The sequence below is a fragment of the Poecilia mexicana genome, unplaced genomic scaffold (genome assembly GCF_051168715.1).
Source record: "Poecilia mexicana isolate PSO_F unplaced genomic scaffold, ASM5116871v1 scaffold_21, whole genome shotgun sequence".
NCBI lineage: Eukaryota > Metazoa > Chordata > Actinopteri > Cyprinodontiformes > Poeciliidae > Poecilia > Poecilia mexicana.
Window position 1 is genome coordinate 19,719,661 of NW_028263390.1, and position 25,624 is coordinate 19,745,284.

The 25,624-nt window shown below is 36.3% G+C and overlaps 1 protein-coding gene across 2 annotated transcripts; it reads left to right on the forward strand.

Moving 5' to 3' along the window:
• Nucleotides 1-3,742: 3,742 nt before the first annotated feature.
• kif3ca (kinesin family member 3Ca) lies at nt 3,743-25,261 on the forward strand. Of its 2 annotated transcripts, XM_088002039.1 has the most exons (9): nt 3,743-6,145; nt 19,861-19,962; nt 20,073-20,195; nt 21,288-21,406; nt 22,171-22,287; nt 22,396-22,504; nt 23,121-23,257; nt 24,542-24,590; nt 24,694-25,261. In XM_088002039.1, the coding sequence occupies exons 1-9, from the start codon at nt 4,736-4,738 to the stop codon at nt 24,718-24,720; spliced, it is 2,193 nt and encodes a 730-aa protein (XP_087858165.1). In that variant the 5' UTR covers nt 3,743-4,735; the 3' UTR covers nt 24,721-25,261. The 2 variants fall into 2 exon arrangements, with proteins under 2 accessions (XP_087858165.1, XP_014857729.2); XM_015002243.2 differs by having other exon boundaries at nt 24,542-25,261.
• Nucleotides 25,262-25,624: the final 363 nt, after the last annotated feature.

A 25,624-nucleotide genomic window follows, 5' to 3' on the forward strand; every position in this document is an offset into this window, starting at 1 on the left:
TCTGTAAACGTCTCCACCATTGAAATTAAAATTTGTGGTTATATGTGGTGAAATGACAAAATGTGCAAATTTTAACCTTCAGGGCATTGTATCCTAAGAGGTAGTGTTGATGTACACACCAGTGATGCAAGGGATTTTAGTGTTAACTTCATCTGGCGCTGTCTGAGAGACTTTTCTTCCGCCTGTCAGAGTAGTTTGACTCAGGCCCTCTTAGGAATGCTCAGTATGCCCAGATTCTTACTCCCAAGTACAGACTTGACGCAAACTGAGGAAGGAAGAAGCACATAAATAAAGAAAGAAGAAAATGAAGCAGTTAAACAAGACTGAGTAGATTGAGTCCACCCTGGAAGCCCTGTGTTGTAAAAGAACATGAAAAGAAAACCACACAATGAATAGAAAACAGTTAGTAAACAGCTAAAATATAACCTAATTGTGTAGCTGAATTGAACGCTACACAATCAGATCTAAAAAAAGAAAAAGAAAATTTGTTTTTATGGTATTCAGGAAAGTAAAATCCAGGACATTATGACTTTATACTGTGGGAGATCTTGCTCTGTTTCTTTGTATTGGCACTCAGCCAAGTCAAGGTTTCCCAAACAAAGGCAAGCAGAAACAGGAAGTGAATATTATGAATGATGGAAACCCCATAACACTCATAGAAGTAAAGAACATTAAACGAAATGTATTCAAGTCCTGAAGAAACTAAAAGGTACTTTCAGTTTAATATTTCAAATTTAAAAGATTAAATTGATATTTTTAGCTCCACATTAGACTGATTGTCTTCCTGCTCATCTGATAGAATAATATAATTAGGGGGAAACACCGTTCCTCTAACCCACCGCAGGATATGCCCTCGGTCCGGAAGCATTCACTTTCCAAATTTTTTATTTTACTTAGTCTATTTATAACTTTTTTTTTACCACTTCTATGTTGATAAAAATGGACTTGTCATGAATGTTAACACAAAGACTATTAGTGTTCGCTGCACTCAAATTGTAATAAAATAGTCTTTCGCTTCCAACTTGCTCAACAACCAAATCCAGAATTTGCAAGCTTGGTGTAATATTTTAATTTGAATATAAAACCTGTTTCACATTTGTGTTTATTCTCCTATAAGGAATATTAGACTGGATTTCCTCCAACCCATTTGACATAACGGTATGTTAGGGCAAAACTATAAGTTGTGGAGTTCCACATGGCTCAATCATCGGTCCATAAGAATTTTGACAACATTTTTATTAGCTAACTTCAATGGGTCTTTTTTAACATTTCCTATCATTTGTACTATGATGACAGTCAGATATAAATCTCTTCTAAGCCTTACCAGTTGTCATAATTTTTGGGTTAACATTTAAATCTTCCTTGGGGTTTGATTGTGGGTAAAATCTAGTACTTGTTTGTTTTCCTTTCATGAAAGATGCATTTAAAACTTTGGTATATGTTTACTAGGCAGGATAACTAATTATTTTCTCATGTACAGGTTATTCAAAACATGGCCTGGTCAACATGTAATTTGTAACTTTTGTTGAATGAACTGTATTTCTTTTTTGTGCTTTGTGACTGTATGATTTTTGAGCTCTAAATTTATATATTTGACATACGGACCAAATATGCAGAAACTAATTGCCAAATAAAGCAGCATTTTATAGATCCCCACTAATACATTAAGTTCTAATTGGATTAAATACATTTTCTTTTTTGCAATTTTGCAAATCAATCAATTTCTGCACATCACATCACTGTTCCTCCACAGCTGTGCAACCTTTTGCTACAGTAATAAATCATGCGTTTGCACAGAAGTTTTTTTTTCTTTTCAGACTGAGATACATTCCTGAATTTTTTGCTGCAAGGGGCCCCCAGGGTTCATCTCGCACTCCCACAGCTAGTCAGAGACTACCTCTCACATTTCTTCGAGCTTTGGCAAAGACAAGCAGAGAAGTCTGTCTTTACATGCACCTACTTTGCAAGCAAGCATCTAGTGTTTGATAGTGAGTTGGACTGCATTTGGTTTTTATTTGACATCTCAGAAAGTGAGGACGCTGGAAGAGTAGGAGGGTTAAAGGGGGTGTATCCAAGCAGCAGTGTGTGCTATGCATATAAATTGGCACTTTCCCTAAACTCTACTTGGTTTAAAGAAAAGCCTTTCAATATTTTTTTCCCTATTGGAGCTTATTGGATTAACACAATGTGCTATACTCTTGAATTCTGCCAATAAAGATCAGATTACTTGGGGGATTTTTGTTGATTATAAGCTAATCATTACACTTTTTAAGTTACAAAATCTGAGCTTTTTAATTTGGATTAAACAAAAGTCAAAAAGTAACTATTTATCAGAAAATTATCACATAAACATTTAATCTCTCGAGGAAATAAGTTAAAAGGGGAACACCTGAGCTACTCTGAAAGTACAGGTAATAACCTGTACTTTGTTTGTCAAAAAAAAAGACTTCCTCCTACACACTGGTTTGTAAATGAAGCACACATTTGTGATGAAAAGGAACAGAGTCATTTCAAAATATCAGTTACCTAATGCCATAAAAATTGTGAGCTGTGATGATTTCCCCATGTGGCTGAAGCTTTCCACTCTGATTAGAGAAGCCACATCAGTGCAGATCTTTACAGAATCACTCGTATATAACACATAGATTATAAACGGCGGAGAATCGCTCAAAAATATTCAGGGTCATCTTGAAAACTACTTTCCGAGTTTGTGCCCTCTAAAAGGCGACAGACCATTTGTAGGTCAAATAAAGTCACCATTCTGCATTTATTTCACCAGAGGGCGCTGTTGCGCCAGATTTGGCGAAGCTGGGAAAAGATTTTCACTTTTTATTTTCCGTTCTGATTTTATGCTAATTGGGGGAAGTCATTGGGGGAAGTCAACCTCATTATGAATAACAAAAAATACTACTTAAAAAGCACAAAATTTTCCACGCATGACTCATCCGGTTCTGTTAGAAAACAGTAGTGGTTGTCGTGTGGTATAAAAATCCCCCCACTGGGGGAATGTTTATTGTTTATGATAGTAATTCAGAAAATGTCCTTTTCAACTGACCCAAATTATCCACGTTTTATAAACTTTGATGAATAGTTTTTCAGGTGTGCAGACGTCATTTTGTCACATTAGCCCATATAAGTGGAAAATTATGACAAGCTTCTGAACAAAAAAATTCGCAAAATTAGGTAGAATTTGAAAGGATTCCTTCTCGTTTATAAGGATATACTGTGTTCACTGTATTTTTTTTTGTTAAATGTTAAGCTGAAATTCAGCTTTTCAGTTGTAAGCCAGACTGTTTATCCATAACCATCTACATGTTAAACTATATGAGGTTCTCCTTTTTCAACAAAAACAGATTTCTGATTGGTTGGGTTTTATTTTATTTATTTTATTGATTCAATGATTCAACTCTTGTAGAATACCAGTTGGTTTAAGACATGGCATTCATATTAATCCTTGGGAACGCCTCTTAAAATCCTAACACATTTGTTCTCTGGGACAAAAAAAAATTGCTTCCCAAAAACTGGTAAAAAATATATTAGTTATTGATATTTTGTATACACTTTAAACAAGACAGTCTGTTAAAATTACCTTAATCTGAATTGTATTAAATATTTCTTACATTCTAGGAGTTTTAAACTCTTTAAAGATAAGTATGTAACACAGCTGTTTTTACTAAAAAACCCCAAAATACTTAAATCAAATCCATGAAATACATATTTGAGTACTAAAGTGACTAGGTGCTAAGATTATTCGCCGTAACACTGATTTTGATTCATCTTTATTTTCCCTTCTTCTTACTTTCCTTTGTTTCTTTCTTTCTTTTTGAAATAGTTTGAGTAAATATTTGTGATATTTTATTATTTATATTATCTATTTCTCTAAATAATTTATATTGTTTGATAATGAATAAACTTTGCACTTTAAAGTTGAAATAATTTTATTGTGCATAGTTGTATCATTTAGAGTGAAATAATAGCAAAGATAGTTGTGTTTTTATATTATTTCACTTATTTTTTAAATATAAAATTCTATTTAATATAAATTTAATACAAATAATTAAAATAAAAAATGACTGCAGTGCCTTTTGCAGATTGGTGGCAGGCTTGGACAACAATCCACTTGTGATTGGGGACTAAACTCCATTTCCCATGATCCTCTGTTGCACTCCGCAGTGATGTAGGGTGTGGTGGTTGAATGGATGTGTGTGAGTGATTTTTTTCTCCCTCTCCCTCTCATACGGTAATGAAGCTCCGTCTCCGCGCAGACTGAGAGCTGCAGATCCGCTCCAGAGCATCTTTCAGCGGGGGGACTGGAAGATGCAGACGTCGGCATGTAGCGCTGCTCCAGGATCTCTGTAGTCATGACGGCCGGAGGAAGATGTGTGGACTGACTTGTGTCATTCCTGGCGTTGTTGGATTTGTTTTTTCCAATCTGGACGTGTTGCGGGACTGAAATGGAGCGTCAATCCGAAGCGTGAAAGACACTGACCGACAGTTTATGTTTGAGGGCTAAAATTGGACAATAAGCAAAGGAAATCAGAAAGAGGGGGTCTCATCATTTGCAATGGCAATTTTTCTGTCTCTATTTTTAGCCACAATTTCTTTTCTCCATTGTGACATGATCACGAAGCCATATTGAATACCTTATTAATGATTTTTTATGGAATATAATTCACAGACAATTGCTGTTGTTGTCTAATTAGGAATATATTGACCTAATTCAAAGAAGCCAATCATGTCCAAAAATAAGAGCAGCGAGTCGGTGAAGGTGGTAGTTCGATGCCGTCCGTTGAGCCGTAAAGAGGAGTCCAATGGTCCTGCTAGGGGGATTGTGCAGATGGATCTACGGCTCGGACAGGTGATCCTCAAAAACCCCCGGGCGCCACCAAGTGAGCCCCAAAAAACATTCACATTTGATGCGGTGTATGATTCAAGCTCCAAACAGCGAGACCTGTACGACGAAAGCGTCCGTCCACTGATAGATTCGGTTCTTGCAGGCTTCAATGGCACCATCTTTGCCTACGGGCAGACCGGAACCGGAAAGACCTACACCATGCAGGGATTGTGGCTGGACCCAGAGAAGCAAGGTGTGATCCCTAACGCTTTTGACCACATCTTCACACACATTTCCCGCTCACAGTCCGACAAGCAGTATCTGGTGCGGGCATCCTACCTTGAGATCTACCTTGAGGAGATCCGTGACCTCCTTGATCCCAACCACGGCAACACCAGAGGACTTGAGCTCAGAGAGAGTCCGGAGACAGGAGTTTATGTTCAAGATCTCACATCTTGCGTGTGCAAAAGTATCAAGGAGATCGAGGAGGTAATGAATGTGGGCAATCAGGCCCGGGCAGTTGGAGCAACGGACATGAACGAACATTCATCAAGGTCCCACGCCTTGTTTCTGATCACTGTGGAATGCAGTCAGCCTGGACCAGATGGGAGGAAACATATTAGAGTGGGACGCCTTAATTTGGTGGACCTGGCTGGCAGTGAGCGGCAAGCTAAGACAGGAGTCCAGGGTGACCGCCTTAAGGAAGCTGCTAAGATCAACCTATCTCTGTCAGCTCTGGGGAATGTCATCTCAGCTTTGGCAGATGGCCGTAGCAGCCACGTGCCGTACCGGGACTCCAAACTGACCCGGCTGTTGCAAGACTCTTTGGGTGGCAATGCCAAGACGATCATGGTTGCAACTCTTGGCCCAGCCCCGCAGCATTATGATGAGACTCTCACCACCCTTCGTTATGCCAACCGTGCAAAGAACATCCAGAACCAGCCCAGAGTCAACGAGGACCCCAAAGATGCTCTGCTCCGTGAGTTCCAGAAAGAGATCGCTCGTCTCAGGGCACAGCTCAACCACAGGAGGTTTAGGAGCAAACAGAAGAAGGAGCAGGTAGATGGTGAGGCTTGGGAAAGAGAGGGGGATGAAGAGGAGGAGGAGGTTGAGGAAGAGGAGGTCGAAAAAGAGGCAGAAGAATTTGTGAAACTGGAGGAACAAAGGCTGGAGAAGGAGAATGAAGCCATTAGAGAGGATCAATTCATGTTGGCCGAGGAGAAGCAGAAGCTCCTGAGGGAGAACGAGAAGATGATGGGGGATCTGAGAAAGAGGCAGGAAGCCACCGAACAGCTGACTGCCAGATACAAGGTGAGTCTCGCTAGGAAAAGTTGGTCTTTATTGTTCTCTCTGTCCAATCACTGACTGGTCATCTTCATACAAGCCCGTCTTATTCTAGTATTACACTTTAGCTCTTTACAATCTGAGGCATTTACCGTTAACTAAAATATCGGGACTCTAAGTTAGATTTCCAGGGTATTTTGGTGTTTTTACACATAAGATTTAGTTCGATTGGGAGCCAAAATTGCATCTTATGTTACATTTTCAGCTGGTGCGGTTCACTTTCATTTTTCTCTGTATCAAACGAACCAAATCATTTGAAAAACCTGTTCCCCTCAAACACCTGTGGGGGTGCTGCATCAAGAAAATGACACAAAAACCTCAGAAAAACTTCCTTCTTTTACACAAAACGTAAACAATAATGGAGTACCGTCAGATTTTAGCGGTTGTAGGATTTCTCTTTTTTTTTTGGTAAAAGACCACCAACCACTCATCCCACTGGTGTTAAGACTCTCACATTTGTTTTGGTTGTATTTACCCAGAATACCCTGTGCCGTAGTCCGTTTCCTGCATTCCTGCATATGTGAACTCTTGGCATATACATTGGATCAGAGTTCACTTCAACCGAACCAAAACGTAGGATTTTAGACAAGGTTTTTGCTTTCGTGGTCCTCATCAGAGTTCGACCTCACCAAACAAACCAGACTTTCTAAACAAACAAACTGGAGTTTGTTTAAAGCAGACTAAACAGGGCTGGTGTGAATGCACCCTATATTTTCCAATCTGGACCTGTGAAGTTGTTTGTGTCTTAAGAAGTCAGCTCTGTCTCTGCTAAATTCAGACACAGGTCACAATCACACACGGCAATCAAAGACTGAGCCAGAGCTGCATTAATCACTCGCTCTGATTCATGGGACATATCCGGTCAATAAGTCACTGGTGCAGAATGACTGAGTCACTGAGCTCTATAATCCTGTAGCTGCAGGCTCAACTGTCCAACATGAGACACTGCTGGATCAGCTAACTGGAGATGATCAGAGGATGGAAGGGAGGTTGCATTTTTTTCTTTCTTCCTTGTGGATTTTTAAGATAATGTTACTAGCAATGCAAACAATTAATCAACTTACAGTTAAATGCCAATTAATGGTTTATTATATCAAAAATTATTTCCAATCTATTACGTCAATGTAGACCGCCCTTTAATGTTGTAATTTGGCCTCCATCCAGCAGAGGGCGCCCCTGGTCATCCTCAAGTGCAGCCGTTGATACACTAAGATGGCGGAGTCGTATTCTAAAAGGGGAAAAAACGGTCCAGAGTCCGGTGTGGGATTAAAAATGCACTTTATGCGGTTCTGATTTGACAAGCTCGTTAAGTTTCACCTTAATAGTGCTTATTCAGACGAGGGGCTGCATGACGGAGCAGCGTTAGCATATTGTAAAAACATTTAGCCCTTTATGATATGGAAATATGAGCTCATTAGCTGATAACTAAAGACGCTTTTTCCACTAGAGAGCCTCTAAATGTGACTAATTATCAGGTGTTTTCACTTTTACTTTAATGCCAGAGAGATTTTCATAACCTAGAGATGATTTTGATGCGTTAGCATTGAAGGAACTAGCGGAGAGTGTGCTAGCATCACGAGAAACAACATTGGTTTCTTCTCAAAAGATGATGTGCATTGTTACTAAATCTGATCCCTGTTTGTATTAGTGGAAAACAGAAGTAATAAAATAATATTTTCTTTATATCGTTATGCCCTTTATTTTATTATTACTATTATATATTTTTTAGCAATCCCTGTTTGTAAGTTATCTTGTGCTACTCTCATTCATTTCTACTCACATTTCTTCCTGTCACGTTATTCCTCAGAGGACGTTGGGGTTAATAGGTTTTAGTGCTAATTTGTTTGAAATGTTCAGAGGCCCAGTGTGCATGATTCACCGGCCAGCTGCTGAGCGATGACAATCAGAAGCGATTAAGGGGAAGAAGTATTTCCTGCTTTTGATTCATCGGTCTTTTTTTCGTTTGGTCAGTATAGAAGGAAACAAGCAAGAACAATCATTTAATGTGACAAATAACGTATTTTAAGACGATCAGTGATTGATAAAGCTTATTCCCCATGTCAGGAAAAATAAATGTTTGCTGGGCCCATGCTTTTAAATCCATCTCTTACACCCTTTCTTATCACTGTAAATAATAATTTCATAATTTGCTGTTGAAAATATTCCACATTACACCTCAGGTAACAGTGGAGATGCTACATTTATGAATTATTGTTGTTTGTATTTTATAAGATGTAGGTCTTTATCAGGAACAAAACATGCCGGCTTTATTTGGTAAACGTATTCAAATGGGTTATTTTAAACAAAAAGTAATTTTTTCCCCATCCTTTTTGACCAATGAGTCACAGATTGGTTTGACTTTAGGTCAAAAATAACCAATTAGAGATGAGATCAGATGGTAATGTGTCTTTCAGAAACACGTTAGGCTCATTCACAGCAAACATGTAGGTCAGAAACTGTGAAGCTCTGTTGGCTCAGCTGGTGTGTCCATCTGTCTGTTACAGTACATTACGTTGTTGGGCTGGAGGTGTCGTCAGGCAAAGTATGTAACCTCCCTTTTTACTCCGTCAGATCATCATTCAAGAGGTTTAGACCTGATCATTTGATTTCATGTATACATCTTTCCTCTTGTATTAGTATCTCTCTTGCAGAGTTTGGTAGAACAGCCAAAAATTGTATTCAAGTAAGAGTAGCACTACTTTAACATATTTTTACAAATGTAAAAATAAATAACTCGTGTAAGAGTAAAATATTTCATAAAACGTCTACTCAAGTACTGAGTAACTGATCAAATCAATCATTTAATATTTAAAAATTACACCATCAGGGGGATGAAATTATAAAGTTAAGTGGAAATTTTGGTATTTTAAAAACAAAAATGACCATTTTAATATGAATCATAAAAAATAACAAAATTAGACAAAAGACATTTTTTCCAAATCAGTTTCTTTCAATAAAAACTTATAAAACTAACAAAAACTGCAAATCTGTCTGGTGAATTTTTACTTTAATCATGTTTGTTTTTCAGTAGGTAAGAAATCCATAAATTTTACTCAAGTAACAGTAGTAATACATCATAATAAAATTACTCAAGTAAAAGTAAAAAGTACAGTGTGATAAAAATACTCCTAAAACTTTTTTTTTTGCCAAAAAGTTACTCAAGTAAATGTAATTGGTTACTACCCAACTCTGGTCTCTTGATTCAGACAGACTCGGTGCTTCGTCATATTTTTGCGGCTCGTTCTTGTTCTGTTCACATTAACTTTTCATGCTGTCATATTTCACTTTGTGCAGCAAATTCTTAAAATGAGAAAAACTTTGAGCTTTCAGAAGCTGCCGAGTTCAAGCTGCACAGATTTGTTTCGTGAATTATTCATGCAAGTCAAGTCAAGTTTACTTGTACAGCACATTTCAGCAACAGCTCACAGTGCTTTCTTTACATCATAAAATCTTCATTTGTGAAGCAAGCATTACACATTATTCTACAGCCAAATACTATCATCCACTTACTGCTAATCAAAGGCGACTGATTTAAATGAACTCAGTGTTTCGGCTGTTTTGAAGTTTTCTGGATAGAAAGCTTCAGCATTCAGCATAGAAGCTGAATGCTGCTTCTCCTTGTTTGGTTCTGGTTCTGGGTGTACAGAACCAGAACCTTCCAGAACCTCTCAGGTCTGCCTGTTCTGTATACCCAAAACCAGAACCAGGAGACCTGAGAGGTTCTGGAAGGTTGATACAACAGCAGATCTTTAATATATTGTGGTGCAAAACTGTTCAGTGATTTATAAACTAACAGTATTTAAGAGTCTGTTCTCTGATCGATCTGATTGATTTTTTTATTTATGTGAAGATACAGTTGCAGTGATCGATGCGACTAAAGATAAACATATGGATGAGTTTCTCTAGCTCTTGCTGAGACATTAGTCCTTTAATCCTGGAAATGTTCTGAACGTGATAGAAGACCGACTTTGTAACTGTCTTTATGTCTCTGATGGATCAAATTGCAAATGCATAAAACCCCACACAGATTTCTTTTTGTAAAACTTTGCACTATTTTCCTTTAGCCAAATGGTTATTTGACAAAGACTTTGTGATTGTCTTTGACAATCAATCCAAATAAAATAAGTTAAACGAATGTTAAAAATGATTAGAATACTTTTGAAAGACGAGTTTGCTTGGAAACAGTCAAACTTTATCTTAATCTTTCAATAATTCCTGAGCAACTGTTTTCAGAAGAAAGAGGAAGAAAGAGAAGACATGTAAAATACTCTTCTAGAGATAGAAGGCTGATTTTGTAATTGTCTTTATGTGTGTCTCAAGGTTCAGATCTGAGTCCACTTACTAAACCCAGATTTTGAACCTGATCACTAGTTTCTAAACTGAATTACGTTTGTTTTTTAGTAGTTTACATGTATGATTTTGCATATTTACGGTTTTCTAGCCTCATTATAATCCTAATTTCTTTCCTCTGAACTTAACTGTTAAATCAGCATTTAATACTCAGTGCAGTGAAACAGTTGTATGTCAGTGCAGCTGCTGTTCGCAGCCTCAGGCCTATCAGGAGGCTCCTGTGAATGACTCTTCTGCCGACTATTATTAGATCCACTTTCTGGGTCAAAACTGCAAGCATCTCTTTGCTTTCTCCCCAGTTCCTCTCATTAGTGAATGTTTCTTCCTTCTGCTTTTTAAATTAATGATGATGTAGAAAATCAGTCCATTAGTCGTATGGTCTGCAGGAGTCACTGAACTTCAAACTTCCTGCTAATGCAGTTCTCTGGAGCTTCTATATTCTCAAAATGTCAGGATAAACGGCAAAAAGAAAGATATTTTTGGAATAATGCATTAATATTAAAACATTTATTTAGAGATGAAACGATTAATCAGATTAATCGTGGTGAATCAATTATTGAAATAACCAACTAATTTAGTAATTGATTAATCATTAACTGGAGTATACAGACTCAAAAAGTAGAATTTGATTTAAAAAAAAAACTGTCAGGAAACTTAATGAAGCCAAAACTTTAGAGAAAAATTAAACATTTTACATTTAAAATAAAAAACTTTCTACGTCTGTAAATATATTCTACTCAGAACTTTGTAAGTGGTAGTTTTAGCTTCACTTGGTTCAAATTCCTTTTTTATTTGCATTTTTATGTATTCTTATATTGTATCAAAAAGATTTACGTGGTTAAATGGAAAATGTGCCAGTGTTTTTTACGATTAATCGATTAATCATAAGAGTAATTGATTGCTAAAATAATTGTTAGTTGCAGCCCCCGTTTTGTTTTTTGTTTTTTTACACAAGTTGGCTTTCTAGACTTGTTTTTGTCAAGTTAGCCTTTCAGATTTTATAAAGTTGACGTGCCAAAAGTATGTTATTGTCCACCTTGTTTTAAAAAATCCAGAGAATTACTTTTGTCTCTTATAACAGTGACTGTAATAAAATAAATCTAAAAATAAAAACTCTTTGGCAAACTGCCCAGATGAAGGCGGTGTTGGGAAACAGAGCTTTTTCATTTTTTCTTTTTTAACTCATGGATTGTGAGGTTTTGCTTCAAACAGAAGCAAAATATTAAATATTAAAATATTTGTGCTGATACTTTCCATAGTTTCCAGTTTCAGACATTTTTCTCATTAACTCGTTCTCCAGTTTGTGTTTTGCTGTTGAAGGAAATCAGTGCTGACCCGACATAAAGTTCCTGCACCCTGCAGAACCAACAACAATGACGATGATGTCATGGGATTTACCATGTGCAAAGCACATGACACAAGCTGTTAATTGTGATTTTATGTGAAAGACCAACATAAGGAGATGCATAATTGTGAAAGTAAATAAAACAGCACAGTGGGTAGTGAGTTAATAGATTCTAGCTGTGTGTAATTTAATTTCTATATAAATGTATGCAGTTCTGTGAAGGCTTCAGAGGATTGTTTGAGAACATCAGTGAACAAAAAGCACCATGAATACTAATGAACACAATAGGCAGGTTGTGTATGAGCTTCTAGAAATGTCTGAAGCAGGATTAGGTTATGAGATGTTTTTCTAAAATTAACATTTTGCACATTTTTATGCTTCCATTGCTTCTAAAAAAGTCCCAAGAGCTTAAAAAACACCCAGACAGTTTTTAGCAAGAAGTTAATGTTTTTTGGTGTCTGGAAAATGAGCCATTTTATAAACCCTCAACGGCTAAGTCAGTCAGTGGGTACTGTGGCGTTACCTAGCAACCCAAGCAGACCCCTAGCATGTTTGAGCAGCTAGTTTTACTGCTGTACAATGGCTGCTGGAAAAGACAAGTGTTTTGTTTGACTTACCATCCAGAAACCACATGCAGAATTCTTGTTGGTTGTGCAGGAGGCTCCACTTCTGCTTTTCGAAGATGTACGGTTGTCTAAATTAGAGTGTGTATGTTAAGTTGAGGGGGAAGTGGCCAGAAAATCAGCTCATCCTGAAAGGAGCTCAAAATATCAAGAATTGACCAGACTGAAATCTCATTATCTAAGAATGAGTTAGTGCAAAAAATGTAATAAACATGTTTCCTGCAGCACATAGACCGAACCTAGCTTGTTTAAGGAAGCATAATAGGTCAATTTTCATGGAAACACCTGAAGAGGTGAGCATTAATTGGAGAAGGAGGCTAAATCAGCCTAAATTTATAACACCATCACAAATGTGAGCAAAACCTTTAAAATATTTTGCTAATGTAGAAAAAAACCCAGAATCTCACAGCTATAGTATTTCCGCTAAATAAGAAATGCAATTAAAATCACACTTGACATGAAGAAATAAATATTGAGAAGGAACAAAACAGCAGCCAAACCTCAAAGAAAAATGTTGAAATCCCTTTGAAAAGTCCAGGAAAGTCTGGCTGCTTGGAAGCAAAATATAAAGATACACAGTTCTGAACTCTCCTTTACATTTTTTGTTTGTATAAACTTGAGCTTTGCAACTGATTAACCATTTTCTTCCAGTTAACATACAGAGCAAACATACAGTCACATGCACAGCTGGATAGAGTAGCGGTGTTTCCTGTTTATCCGGCTGCCTTCCTGTGAAATTAGAGCGAGGAGAAGGACGGAGACATGGCGGCCTGAATCTGAAGGTTACAGCGTGGGGGAGGCTGATAACAGAGCTCATCTCTGCTCTCCATTCCTCAGCATACAGGCCTGCGTACGCTGAAATATTGATGAATCCACTCTGTGTGTGTAGATGAAATCAGTTAACCCATGTGTTCACTTCATACAAGTAGGACAAGAAACATGCAGATATAAAATATTGAAAGCATGTTTGTTTTACAAGACATGCAATCAGAGGCGTTTGGTTCTGCAGTCTTACATCTAAATACCATTTTAATTATTTTATTAATACTGTAATAATAAAAACAGGAAAAAAAGCCATTTGTTATTTTCCATGTTGGCATTTTGATCAAATTACTGTTTCCTTTTCCTAATATTACGACTTTATTCAACATTAAGACATTATTCTCATATTATTTTGACTTTATTCTTGTAACGTTGTGACTTTATTACCCTAAAAAAAAAAAGAAACACATTTTATTGTTTTGACTTGAGTTTAAAGTCCAAATAAAAAAAACAAAACAAACAAGATGGCAGCTTGGTCACTTTGAAATATGGAAACCTGAGGACTGAGTTGGTGAAAATTATTTTTCAAATCATTATTTGATTTTCCAAATCGAATCATTTTTGAAGATTTCAAAAATTAAATGTTCAAAAACTTCAATCAGTAAAATTGATTAATCGCCTGGCTTTAATTTGAGGCTTTAAGCTTAAGTGGTTCAGCATCGATCAGGACAAACATGAAACAGATTCTCAGAAATATCCACCTTATTTCTACTCTTTCTCCATTCGTATCAGTAAAATCAATTGATCAGATTTTTTTGGTATAGCACATTTCAGCAGTAAAGCAGTTCAAAGAGCTTTAAATCATAAAAACAACAAAAATCATCCATTGAAACATTATTATTATTATTTCAGTTACTGTGGTACAAAAGCAGCTCTAAACTGCTGGGTTTTTAGTCTGGATTTAGAGGAACTCAGTATTTCGGCTGTTTAACAGTTTTCTGGAAGTTTGTTCCAGATTTGTGGTGCATAGAAGCTGAAAGCTGCTTCTCCATGTTTGGTTCTGGTTCTGGAAGCGCTCCGTCTTTGTTCCTTCGCTCTTCACCGTCGGTGTCAGAGACCTGTTGTCGTCACATGATATTTATAGCCAGATCGCTCCAGCCGGGATCCAACCTGGCTGGGACTGGGTGGCTTGATGCGCCAGATAGGGCTGTTGTAAACGAATATTTTAGTAATCGAGTAATCTATCGATTATTCTTACGATTAATCGAGTAATCGGATAAAAAAAATTATAAAATGAAATATTGGTAAATCTGGCATAATACCAGTGTTACTATCAGATATCAATATCAGTCCAATTTTTCATATTTGAGCATCCCTAACAGTTGCTTTTTTGTAGTTTAGAAAACTAACCTGTAACAATAATATCTCACTTTCTAAGTTAACCAGAAGAAAAGTTATAGAAAAATCTGAAATTATATTGAATGTAATAACAAAGAGGCAGGCTCACAAATATGCTTATAAAAATGTCTACAATCCAGCTTTTAGTTTATGTATTGATCTTCAGTGAGTTTAATAGATTAATTAAACTCACCTTGCCACCTAACCTGTCACGCTTTGGGTTTGAAAATACGGGAAATGCCGCCTGGAGTGGGAGGAGAGGGCGAATGAACGAACGTAAGATGGGGTGGAGGGGAGGAAATAGACCAGCGGACTGACGAACCGTTAGACCGGGGGACGAACACGGGGGAAGCAATACGGGATATTTACGACACCTTCACTGGTCACACTCAGAAACTCATCTACCAGCCATGTACGATGCGCTCCGCCACCCGTTTCTTCTGACCGGGATATGAAATTTATTGTGCGGTTCGTCGGTAAAGCTACATTTCCACGGTAAGCATCAGCTACTCAGCCGCCCGCCCTGTTCAGGCTATCCGCTCACCTCAGCGCTCTTCCCGCCGTTCGCTTTCAACCAGCAGCCCCGGAGGAGAAATGCTGCCGTACTCCAGGCATTCCCCCAGTCATTTTAAGGATGCTTATTGGTTCCTCAAAAACGATAAAAAGTCGGGCATTATCATCAATCAATAAAATCCCCACGGGCCAATCTTGAAGATTGGACTTTATGCCGCTGAGACTTAGCTTTTGTCAACAACTCAGAGGCGGAAGTGAGAGCTCCGCGCAACGCAAATGAAGTCCCGGCCGGAACACGGTGCGCTAACTAATAAAACATAAATTAACGAAGCTTCGAGGCAGGTAAATTTTCCTCGAGGAATTTTAGTAATCGAGGTACTCGAACCATTCGAGGAATCGTTTCAGCCCTAGCGCCAACTCCGTATGCATCACTTCCCTTCTCTTTACTTCCCTCCATCAGGAAATTGATCGGTTACAGTTAAAAGAATCTGAGTGTGCACTTTAGAGCAGATTATATGTCCACAAACAAGTCGGCTGTCTGTGCTTGCTTTTGCACTTTCGCTAAAATTAAAAGCCTTTTTCCTCTCACAGTCTCCTAAAAACATTCATCAACTAGGAATCTGTAGCAACTAATTGTATTTATTAACAAATTAATGTAATAAATAAAAACAGAGCATACTCAAAGTAGGAAAGAGAAAGATTCCTGGTGTCTTATCTTGCTTTTGGGGTTTGTTTTGGCTTCTTAAACTATCCATTAATTTGTGACGATCAGTAAAAATAAACAAACCACAACAAATCAGGCAAGCAGAGCTGTATCTGCAAATAATATTTGTCTAATAATGGACTGGAATAACCTATTAAAAGGTTAAGCACCCTGCTGTTAAAAATAATCTAACTAATTGACAAGATTATTTTAGTATTCTATTTATTATTTGACGATTAATCGGCTGAATAAATTTGGTATATTCTGCTGATTTTTTTTTATTTAACAACTGAAACCTTTTATAAAATATTAGAAATACAATCAAATATTCAAATAAATAAATAATTCAGGTCCCTAAATGGACATTTTATTGCCTAAAATGCAACAATGTAGCATGCCTTCAGAGAACGTTTGATTATTTATAGCAAAGGATGGATCTGCAGCTTATCTGTTGATTAGTTTTGCATTAACTGATTTAATTGGATACAAATTGTGCTTAATAGGAGATTTTTTTTCCCCCAGAATTTGAACCAGGCGAAGCTAAACGTGCTACTTGAGGATTTCTGGGTTTAACATAATTACAGACAATCAATATTTATATATTTTTTGTACATTTTTGGCTTAGTTAATGTTCAAAGTTTGTTATTCTGTGAACAAATGGCTTTTTTTGAGTGTATGCTCCAGTTAACGACTAAATGATTAATAAATTAATTGATGATTATTTCAGTATTAATCGATTAATCACGATTAATATGATTAATCGTTTTAGCCCTACATTGATTTGTACTGACAGGTGTAACATTTTATATTTTCTTCAGGAAAACGTATTATTTCAGAGTAAATGTTATTTTCATAAAATCTTATCTGCTGAAAGTGAAGCTCCTCCTCTGCAGTAGAAGTGCTGAAATCTTTGCTTCTTGCATTCAGTGTTTGGACCCTCATTGTTATATTTTAATTGGATGTTGCTGCAAACAAAGCTGCGTGCAATGCAAAAATGTCATTTGCATCATGACACTGTTGCATGACCCCTGTGAGGATCCCACTGTGAATGCTTTCATCCGAATGAATGAAGCCAAAACCTGAAAGTATTCATCTTCTGAAGAGCTGAGTTAACCTGTTTCAGTTGTCTCTATTTGAGGAATGTGGCCCGGATGTTCGGGACGTAAAAGGAACATGGGAAGCACAAACGGGGAAAATCCCTGCCATGAATCAGTCCTCTATAATGACGCTGAAAGAATATGTAGCAACACAAAGAGTCGCACACTGAACACAAAGGCAGCTTGAAACAAAGAGGCTTTCTGAGCTGCGTCCTCCATGAAGGACGCCACTGTACTCCGCAGCAGCTTAAATGTGTTTTTCTGTTTTTCTTTAAAAGAGCAGTGTGTGCGTGTAAATTCAGAGGAGCGTTTCGGCAGCACACAGTTGTCAGGGACTCGCTGTCTTTCTGTGTTTAAGTCCTGGAAGGAGGCCAAAACAAAATGTCAGTGGCCTCTGTTTGGATCTTCTCTTTCTTTCCTTCTTCATATTGTTTTATTTCTGAATTGTCAATCTGTCAGATTTCACCTTCAGCAACAACATGTAACACTATGCAATTTGGTAAAATGTACAAAATTGAAATCATCATGATGAGAAAGCAGAAGTTTTAAACTTAAGGTGACAACAAAGAATTATTTTAGTTATCGATTAATCTATGAACAATTATTCTGATGATTAATCAGATAAAAAAAATTGGTAGAGTGCGCAGACTTTTTTATCCAATAATAGAAATACATTAAAAGACGCAAATATTGAATCTTAGACCTGCAATTAAGAATTACTTTAGTTATTACTTAATCTATCAACGATTTATTGACGATTAATCGATTACTTGAATAAAGAATTGACACAATCTGAATTTATTTTATACAATATTAGAAATACATTGAATATGAGAATACAAAATAATTCAAATTATTTTTAAAATAAGAAAATAAACATTTTATTACCTAAATTTGTAGCAAAGGTGCTTCTGCAGCCAAATAAATACTTCTAATGTGAAAAGCTCATCAGTTTTGGCTTGACTTAACATCAATACAGCTATTGCGAATTATTAATTGATGAATTTTGAATTGACCAATTAATAATTGGCATGTAAAAGTAAATTTTTTTACAGAATTTCAACCAGGTGACGGACGGTAACACTATACCACCTGAGGAGCTTTTGGTAGAACATATTTGCTGACACAGGTGCATTTTATTATTGAAAATGCAAAATGTATATAGGTTTTGCACAGTTTTGGCTTAATTACTGCTCTGAATATGTTGTTCTTTCAAGAAATCACCTTTTTGTGAGTCTATACTCCAGTTTGCAATTAATAGATTACTAAATTAGTTGACAATTATTTCAATAAACGATTAATCTGATTAATTGTTTCAGCGCTAGTGTAGATCAACTGATTGAGAATGAAATATATGATAATGAGATGAAAGATCACAGTTTTAATGCATCTCATTAACCTGAGAACCATTACTGAAGTTTAAATATAAAAAGTTACACAAGATAAGATTGATTGAGCAAATTTGAACAGTTGAAATACAAACATTTCATCCAACTTTGGTTGATTGTTTGTTTTCAAATTCAAATCTAAAAAAAACAACAACAAAAAAAGCTAAATATTTACCAATAAGTTACAGCAAATTATGTGCCTGTATGTTTAGTATTGTAAACGTAGTAGGTTTACAATACAATAAAGCAAAATTATAAAAAGTAAAACTGAACCAAGCAATGGAATAAATATAAAACGATTAAATCCAGTTAGATATTTCCTGGGTTGTGTTAAAAAACCCAGAAAGACTCTATCTTTATTTTAATTATTAAATCTTAACCAACATTCTCCTCCAGCAGCAATTTAAACGCCTGTGAAATTAAAAATCAGCTGAAAAATGCCTTTGGGGCTCCTTGGGGGTCAAACTGAGGTCATGTAGATGTTTAACGTTGTGAGCGTTTGAAGCTGCCATCAGCAGAAACATTGTGATGATGGAGCTGTAAGCTGGCAGCTCAGCATCGTCATGACGACAACATCACAACAAGCTGAGCTCTGCTTAAACTTTACATCGCTTCAGGCATGCACACGTTTCAGGATGAAGTCACTTTGAAAAATTATTCATATCTTCTGTGTTTTGTGGCAACTTCCATGTATTTATTTGTGCATTTTTTACATTATAATTTTTTGCATATAAAAATCTTTAAAAGTGTCCATTAGCCCATCTTAATTATTCACTGGAAGTTGAATCTCAAGTAGGGCTGAAATGATTAATCATGATTAATCAACTATTTAAATAACCTTCAACTAATTTAGTAATTGAATAATTGCTAAATAGAGTATAAAGACTCTAAAACAGGCCATTTTCTGAAGGAACAACAAACTCAGAGCAGTAATTAAACTAAAACTGTACAATAAAAACATATAAATTTGCATTAAAGATGAAAATGTTTTGTCTGTAAAGCTGTTCACTAAAAGTATACTATATTATTGCATTTTAGGCAATAAAATGTGAATTTTGTTGTACAAAAATAATTTAATTATTTGATTTTCACATTTTATCATGGATTTCTAATATTGTATAACATACTCTTATATGGGTAAATTAAAAACCTGCAGAATGTGACCATTTGTTGTCTGATTAATCGATTAATTGTCAGAACAATTGATAGAAAACTTGATTTTTAAACTAATCACTAGCTGCGATTTGCACTTTTCTTTCTTGAAATCTGATACACTTTGCCAGATACATTTGACATTTTTTATACTATATTATTTATCCTATTAACATTAAAACTTGCATATTTGCTCTTCACCCAACTAACTGAATACATTCATTCATAAATCGGGGAACTGAAAACATAAAATGTTTAGTTTCTCCTCCTCATCCACAGCTGGATTTTATCTGCTTGTCTATAAATTGTCAATATTAATCTAGTTGTTCTATATAATTGTGGATTTTTCAGGCAATGGAGAGCAAGCTGCTGGTTGGAGGGAAGAACATCATCGATCACACCAACGAGCAGCAGAAGATGCTGGAGATGAAAAGGCAGGAGATCGCTGAGCAGGTAATTTTCCTTTTAGAGAAATGTTGTTTTCACAGCTGCATGTTGCACTTTAAAGTCATGTATTTACTGCACAATGTGTTAAAATACTTTGGTTGTTTTCCTGGTTCCAGACTCGAAGGGAGAGGGAGATGCAGCAGCAGATGTTGATCCAGGATGAGGAGGCGGTGGAGCTGAGGGAGACTTTCACATCCCTTCAACAAGAAGTCGAGGCCAAGACCAAGAAACTCAAGAAGGTGACATATTAAAGCGTTTCAAAGTGTACATTGTCTGCGTCATACAAATGATGTTACTTTTGAATATTTCCTCTTGTTCTGACATTAATTAGATGAAATATTAACAATCATAACCTCCCCAGTTCTGACTTTTTCCTGTGAGCGCTGATAAAAATGAAACCTAGGATCCAGTTTGGAGCATAAAGTAATGCAGAACTGCCCCTCCCCCACCTTTTGCTGATCAATTGGCCTGGTCCCTTATTTGGCATTTTGGAAAACATTTCCAGTTGTCAAAAAACAGACAGTCTTAGAATAAAAATTTAAGTTGCTCCAGCAAACTCTAATAAAATAATGCTGTTTAGGACTGTCACTATAGCAAATTTAGCTGGACAATTATGATAAACGATAATATTATTGTTTCCTGATCATTTAATAATATAAGTTCACTTTCTCAAAGACCAAATACAACAATCAAAAACAATAAACAAAAAGGAATTAAAAAAACACAATTAAAACTATAAATGACATGGGAAAAATGTCACCTTATAAGTAAAATAATGTGCCAGATGAAAGTCTTTTTTTAACTAATATTAATGACTTATTTACTTGAGACAAGCTCCTATTTCTTTTCTTAAAGTATGTTTATATGTTTGAAAACTAAACATACTTGGTAAGATTTTGTGTTTTTGCAGTGACGACCCGGTTGCTAAGTGACAGATATAAACATCAAATAAAAACTCATATTGAGAAATCTAACAAAATGTTCCTGTGGGTAGGATACCACCAAAGCAGACAGAAAACAAAACTACAAAACAATTTATTAATATTTTAGTGTGCAGAAAAAAATACAGGGGTTTTTCTCCAAAGCATCACTTTGCTAATGTCAGCAGCTTTATAATTCAGGCCTCCTTGTTTCTCAATCTGGAGTCAAATAGTGAACAGCATGTCGGCTCTGCAGTGGAGGAGGAAAGCAGAGGAACGAGGGCTCCCATTGGCTGACCCGTTCGCTACATGCTGGCGCTTCCAGCGCCGTTGCTACCGGCAACCAGGCCACAGCAAGCTGGAAATCCACTTCTCTTCTCTGTGTTGATGTCTGTTCGCCTTTCCTCCCAGCTGTACGCCAAGCTCCAGTGCACCAAGGCGGAGATCAAGGACGTGAACGACGAGCACGTGAGGAGCCGGCAGGAGCTGGAGCAAACGCAGAACGAGCTCACCAGAGAGCTCAAGTTCAAGTGAGTCCAGCCGGGTTCCTGAGAACCACGGGCTGTTGGAGGTGGAAAAGAGGAGAAAATTTACACCAAAAACCTTAGGACATTTTGAGATTAAGTACATAAACTTTCTTGAAAAAACAAGGAAATTTCTGAGATTTAAAAGTCAACAATTTGCAGAAAAATCTCAGAAATGTCCTCGTTTTTTTCCTAGACAATTTCAAAGTTAGAAAAGTTGACAAACCTGATTATAAAAACTCAGAAATTTTGAGATTAATGTCAGAAGTTTTTGAGAATTTTTTTTTTGGAAATTTCCAAAGTTGAAAATTTTTTAAAAAGTGGAAAAATTTTGACTTTGAAATTCGGACATTTCCAATCTTTTTCTTGAAAATGTTTGATATTAATCAAAAAATTTCTGAGTTTTGGCTCACAAATTATCGGCTTTTCAAACTCTAAAAAAATTCAGATTTTAACCTCAAACTCTGAGATTTTTCTTGCAAATTTTCAACTTTTCAAACCAGAAATTTCCAACTTTTTTCTGGGAAAATTTATTAGATTTTTTGGGCGGAAATTCACCCCTCCTTTTTTCTCTTCTATTAATAACGGCCCTAATATGCCATTATACCTTTGAGCTTGAGTTTTAAAGGGTTTATAAACATAATGAGAAATTCCAAATCACTGGAAAAAGAAAACGTTTCCCCCTAAAAAAAACACATTTGTTAATATATTTTTGCTGCGACAGCCTCATTTATTGGACCTGTGCTCTGCTGTGTGTTGTGGACACTCAGGTATCTGATCATAGAGAACTTCATTCCTCCAGAGGAGAAGAATAAAATCATGAACAGGTTGATGTTTGACCCAGAGGAGGATGAGTGGAAGTTCAAGCCTCTTGTTCCAGATGAAAGGTTGGTTCCTCTCATCTTCCACCACTCCTGAATCAGAAATATAGCACGGTTTTAATCCTAAATGAACTGCTTTTTTGTCTCATTGATTGTTACTTTGCGTTTGTGCAGTAAATCGTCACAGATGAAGAAAAGACCGGCGTCTGCAGTCGGATACAAACGGCCAATCAGCCAATACGCTCGGGTAGCGCTGTCCATGGGAACTCACTCCAGATACAGGGTAGAGTACCTATAAAGTTTGCTTTTTACACCTAAAATGATCCAAAAATGAAATGTACAGGTAATTAATCACTTAACCAATCAATAAAAAGAAGGCCTTCTAGTAATAAAAAGAAGGCCTTCTAGTAATAATCTGCTGAAAACTAAAAATGAATGCAGGGATAATAGGAATGGTGTTTAGTTCTGCTCACTAATGTGCATTAATGTTATGTTAGTTTTAAGTACTGTTGACCCGATACTGATACTGATATGAAAAATATTGACAAATTATGTGTTTTTCAAACAGATTTATAAATAGGAAGTGAAGATTTTTGTCTACTATTTATAGGTGACGTATTCCAAAGTTTGGGAGCCAAAACAGAAAATATGTTAAATAAAATTAAATTTTACGGTTAAAAAAAACATATTGCCAATTTTAGGTTTTATAACAAAGAATGGAAAAAAATTGAAAATGTATGCAATAAGAAAGCAGGAGAATTATCTAGATAGATATTTTGTGCTTAAGCAAAACTTAAAGAAATATTGCATGCATAACATGCAACCTTATTTATTTAAAACCTGCAGTGAAATGTGTGATGCAGCGTTGTTATCTGGCTCTGGTGCACATTTCCATGTAGGCTGAGAACGTCATGTTGCTGGAGCTGGACATGACTCCTCCCAACACCTCAGCTCTGACGGACGGGGAGCAGAACCAAAGTCCTACACTGAACAACTTTCCCACCAACGACAAAGGAATCTGCAAATCTCGTTCTTGGTGAGCCTGAATATCGTCTTTTACCACCTGGCTAAGAATGCTTCCATCACATCCTGTCCAACTTTATTTATGTTAAAAAGTATTTAATAAAAAAAAAAAACAAGTTTGCAGCAACTACCTTACAATGCTGGGTCAAGGAGTCTGAAAAACATTAAAAGTATTACACAAATTTCACATTTTTCACATATTTGTACTTCCATTTGGTTCTCTGCTGCTTCTAGACTAAGTCCAAGCGGTTAAAAAAATAACACCCAGCTGTTTTCTGACAGTAAGTTAATGTTTTTTAGTGTCTGGAATACAAGCTGTTTCAAAAACATCAACATTATTAAATCAGAATCTGCGGGCTCTGCCCCGTTACCTAGCAACGCCAGTAGGACCCAGCCCGTTACCTAGCAACTCCAGTAGTAACCCCAGTAAAACCCAACCCCGTTACCTAGCAACCCCAGTAGAACCCAGCCCCGTTACCTAGCAACTCCAGTAGTAACCCCAGTAAAACCCAACCCCGTTACCTAGCAACCCCAGTAGAACCCAGTCCCATTACCTCAAACTGCTGGCTTTTTTACTTAAGCCACATTTAAGCCCATTTTAAGGTTTGTAGGCTTAATTATTTTTAAATTTCTAACGAGTTTGCGTATGCTTTTTTTTTTACACAATGTAAATTAAAAACTATAAACAACACATGCAGAAATTCACATAAGAGCTCAGACATCCTGAATTTAATGCTAAATGGATTTTATTCCGTTTTAACCTGATACATTTTTGCTTTCATTTGATCTACATATGCTTTCTTGTGCAAAAATGTCCCAAATACCAGTTTTCCCATTATAAAAAAAATATTTTTGCATATAAAGTTAATATCTGTATACTTTCTTGGAAAATCTTCAAAGCATTTTGTTACTGTGCATTATTTTTTGGATTATTTTGTTACTTTAAAATAATTCACATTTATATATAATTTATTTTACAAATATGATGTTTTTGTTCTACCTTTTGCTTCAGTGGTTTTATAGGTATTACTTATACTATAATACATTTATGTCCTAAGAGGAAAACCTGCATTCAGGCTGACATCTGAGCCCTAAACAGTTTAGAGTCAATGCATCTCTAAATGGGATTATCCAGGATTAGCCACACTCTCCTCCAGATATCTTAATCTCCTGGCTTTATCTCTCATTTACCATTTAATCTCAGTATTGCTGGTTAATCTTTACAATCTGTCTGTAAATTTAAAATTAAAAAAGCTGATTTTTATCATACCCAGTTAATTTGTTGTGCTTTTCTCAGGTGCCAGAGCCAAAAATCCATCACTTCCTCTTCGTCTAATAATTCCCTGGTGGGTTGTCAGACGGCCGCGCCCGCAGTGGCAATGTAAAGCTTTCTTACAAATAGTTTTTTTTTATTGTTATTTATTTGATTTCTTCACTTGTTTTGGCCAGTTTGCGGCTTTAAAGACCTTTAATTGACGCCGGGACACAAACACACCATCACCTCTGCTGCCTCCAAAGAAGGCATAAAACAGGAAGCTAACAGACCGGATGAACCTCAGAGACTCCGTGAGACTTCACTCCTTTCGTTCGTTTTGGATCAAACTGTCCCTTTCTTCTGCATGTTTGAATCAAAGAGGTTTTGGATCATCATTTTCAAAGAGAAAATACAGTTTCACTGAACTAACTGGTGAATTTTGGAGAGAAAAATGGAAGAGACGGATTAAGATCTCAGTAAATACTGAGATATCTATACATATTTCATCTATTCAGAGGATTTCCATGTTAGGTTTGGTTTGTTTTATGTGTAAAAGGAAGACTAATAATTAGGAACATTTTGTCTGTGTTGGCTTTTGGAAGTGACTGCAGTAAAATAATAATAATAATAACGATGTTGTTGGTCAGATGTGGTCCTGAAACCTGAATGATGACCTTTATCATCCCTGTCCATCCCTCTGTCTTTCTGTGTCTAATTCAACTCAAATGTCTTGAAAGAATATCATTAAAGTGCAGAATGTGATGCTTGTTGGACTTATTTACTACATTTTTAAAATTCAGAACATGAAAATAAGGTTTTCAATCATGAGTTCCACCCTTGTGTCAGTTTTGTGAGTTTTACAGTGATGGAAATGTCATTTTAAAAAAACACATTAAACAAGGAAAACCCTCTTTCATGGATGTAATACTTGATTGGATAAAGTAAAAAAAAATGCAAAATGTATGTTTTAAGGTGAATACATTTATTCATCTAATTTATATTGACTTGGTCACAAAAGTAATTAAAGAAAATACTATCTAATAGACCAAGCTATAGTTTGCTTTTTATATCCTTAATGTGCAAATATTGACATTTTTTTCAACTTGCACCTCATGTTAGCGTCAT

Excerpts from the sequence above, each read along its gene's own strand:
- kif3ca (XM_015002243.2), top strand. The coding sequence starts at position 4,736 with ATGTCCAAAAATAAGAGCAGCGAGTCGGTGAAGGTGGTAGTTCGATGC. Across the intron at positions 6,146-19,860 it reads AGCTGACTGCCAGATACAAG|GCAATGGAGAGCAAGCTGCT; the intron begins GTGAGTCTCGCT and ends TGGATTTTTCAG. Across the intron at positions 22,288-22,395 it reads CCTCTTGTTCCAGATGAAAG|TAAATCGTCACAGATGAAGA; the intron begins GTTGGTTCCTCT and ends GCGTTTGTGCAG.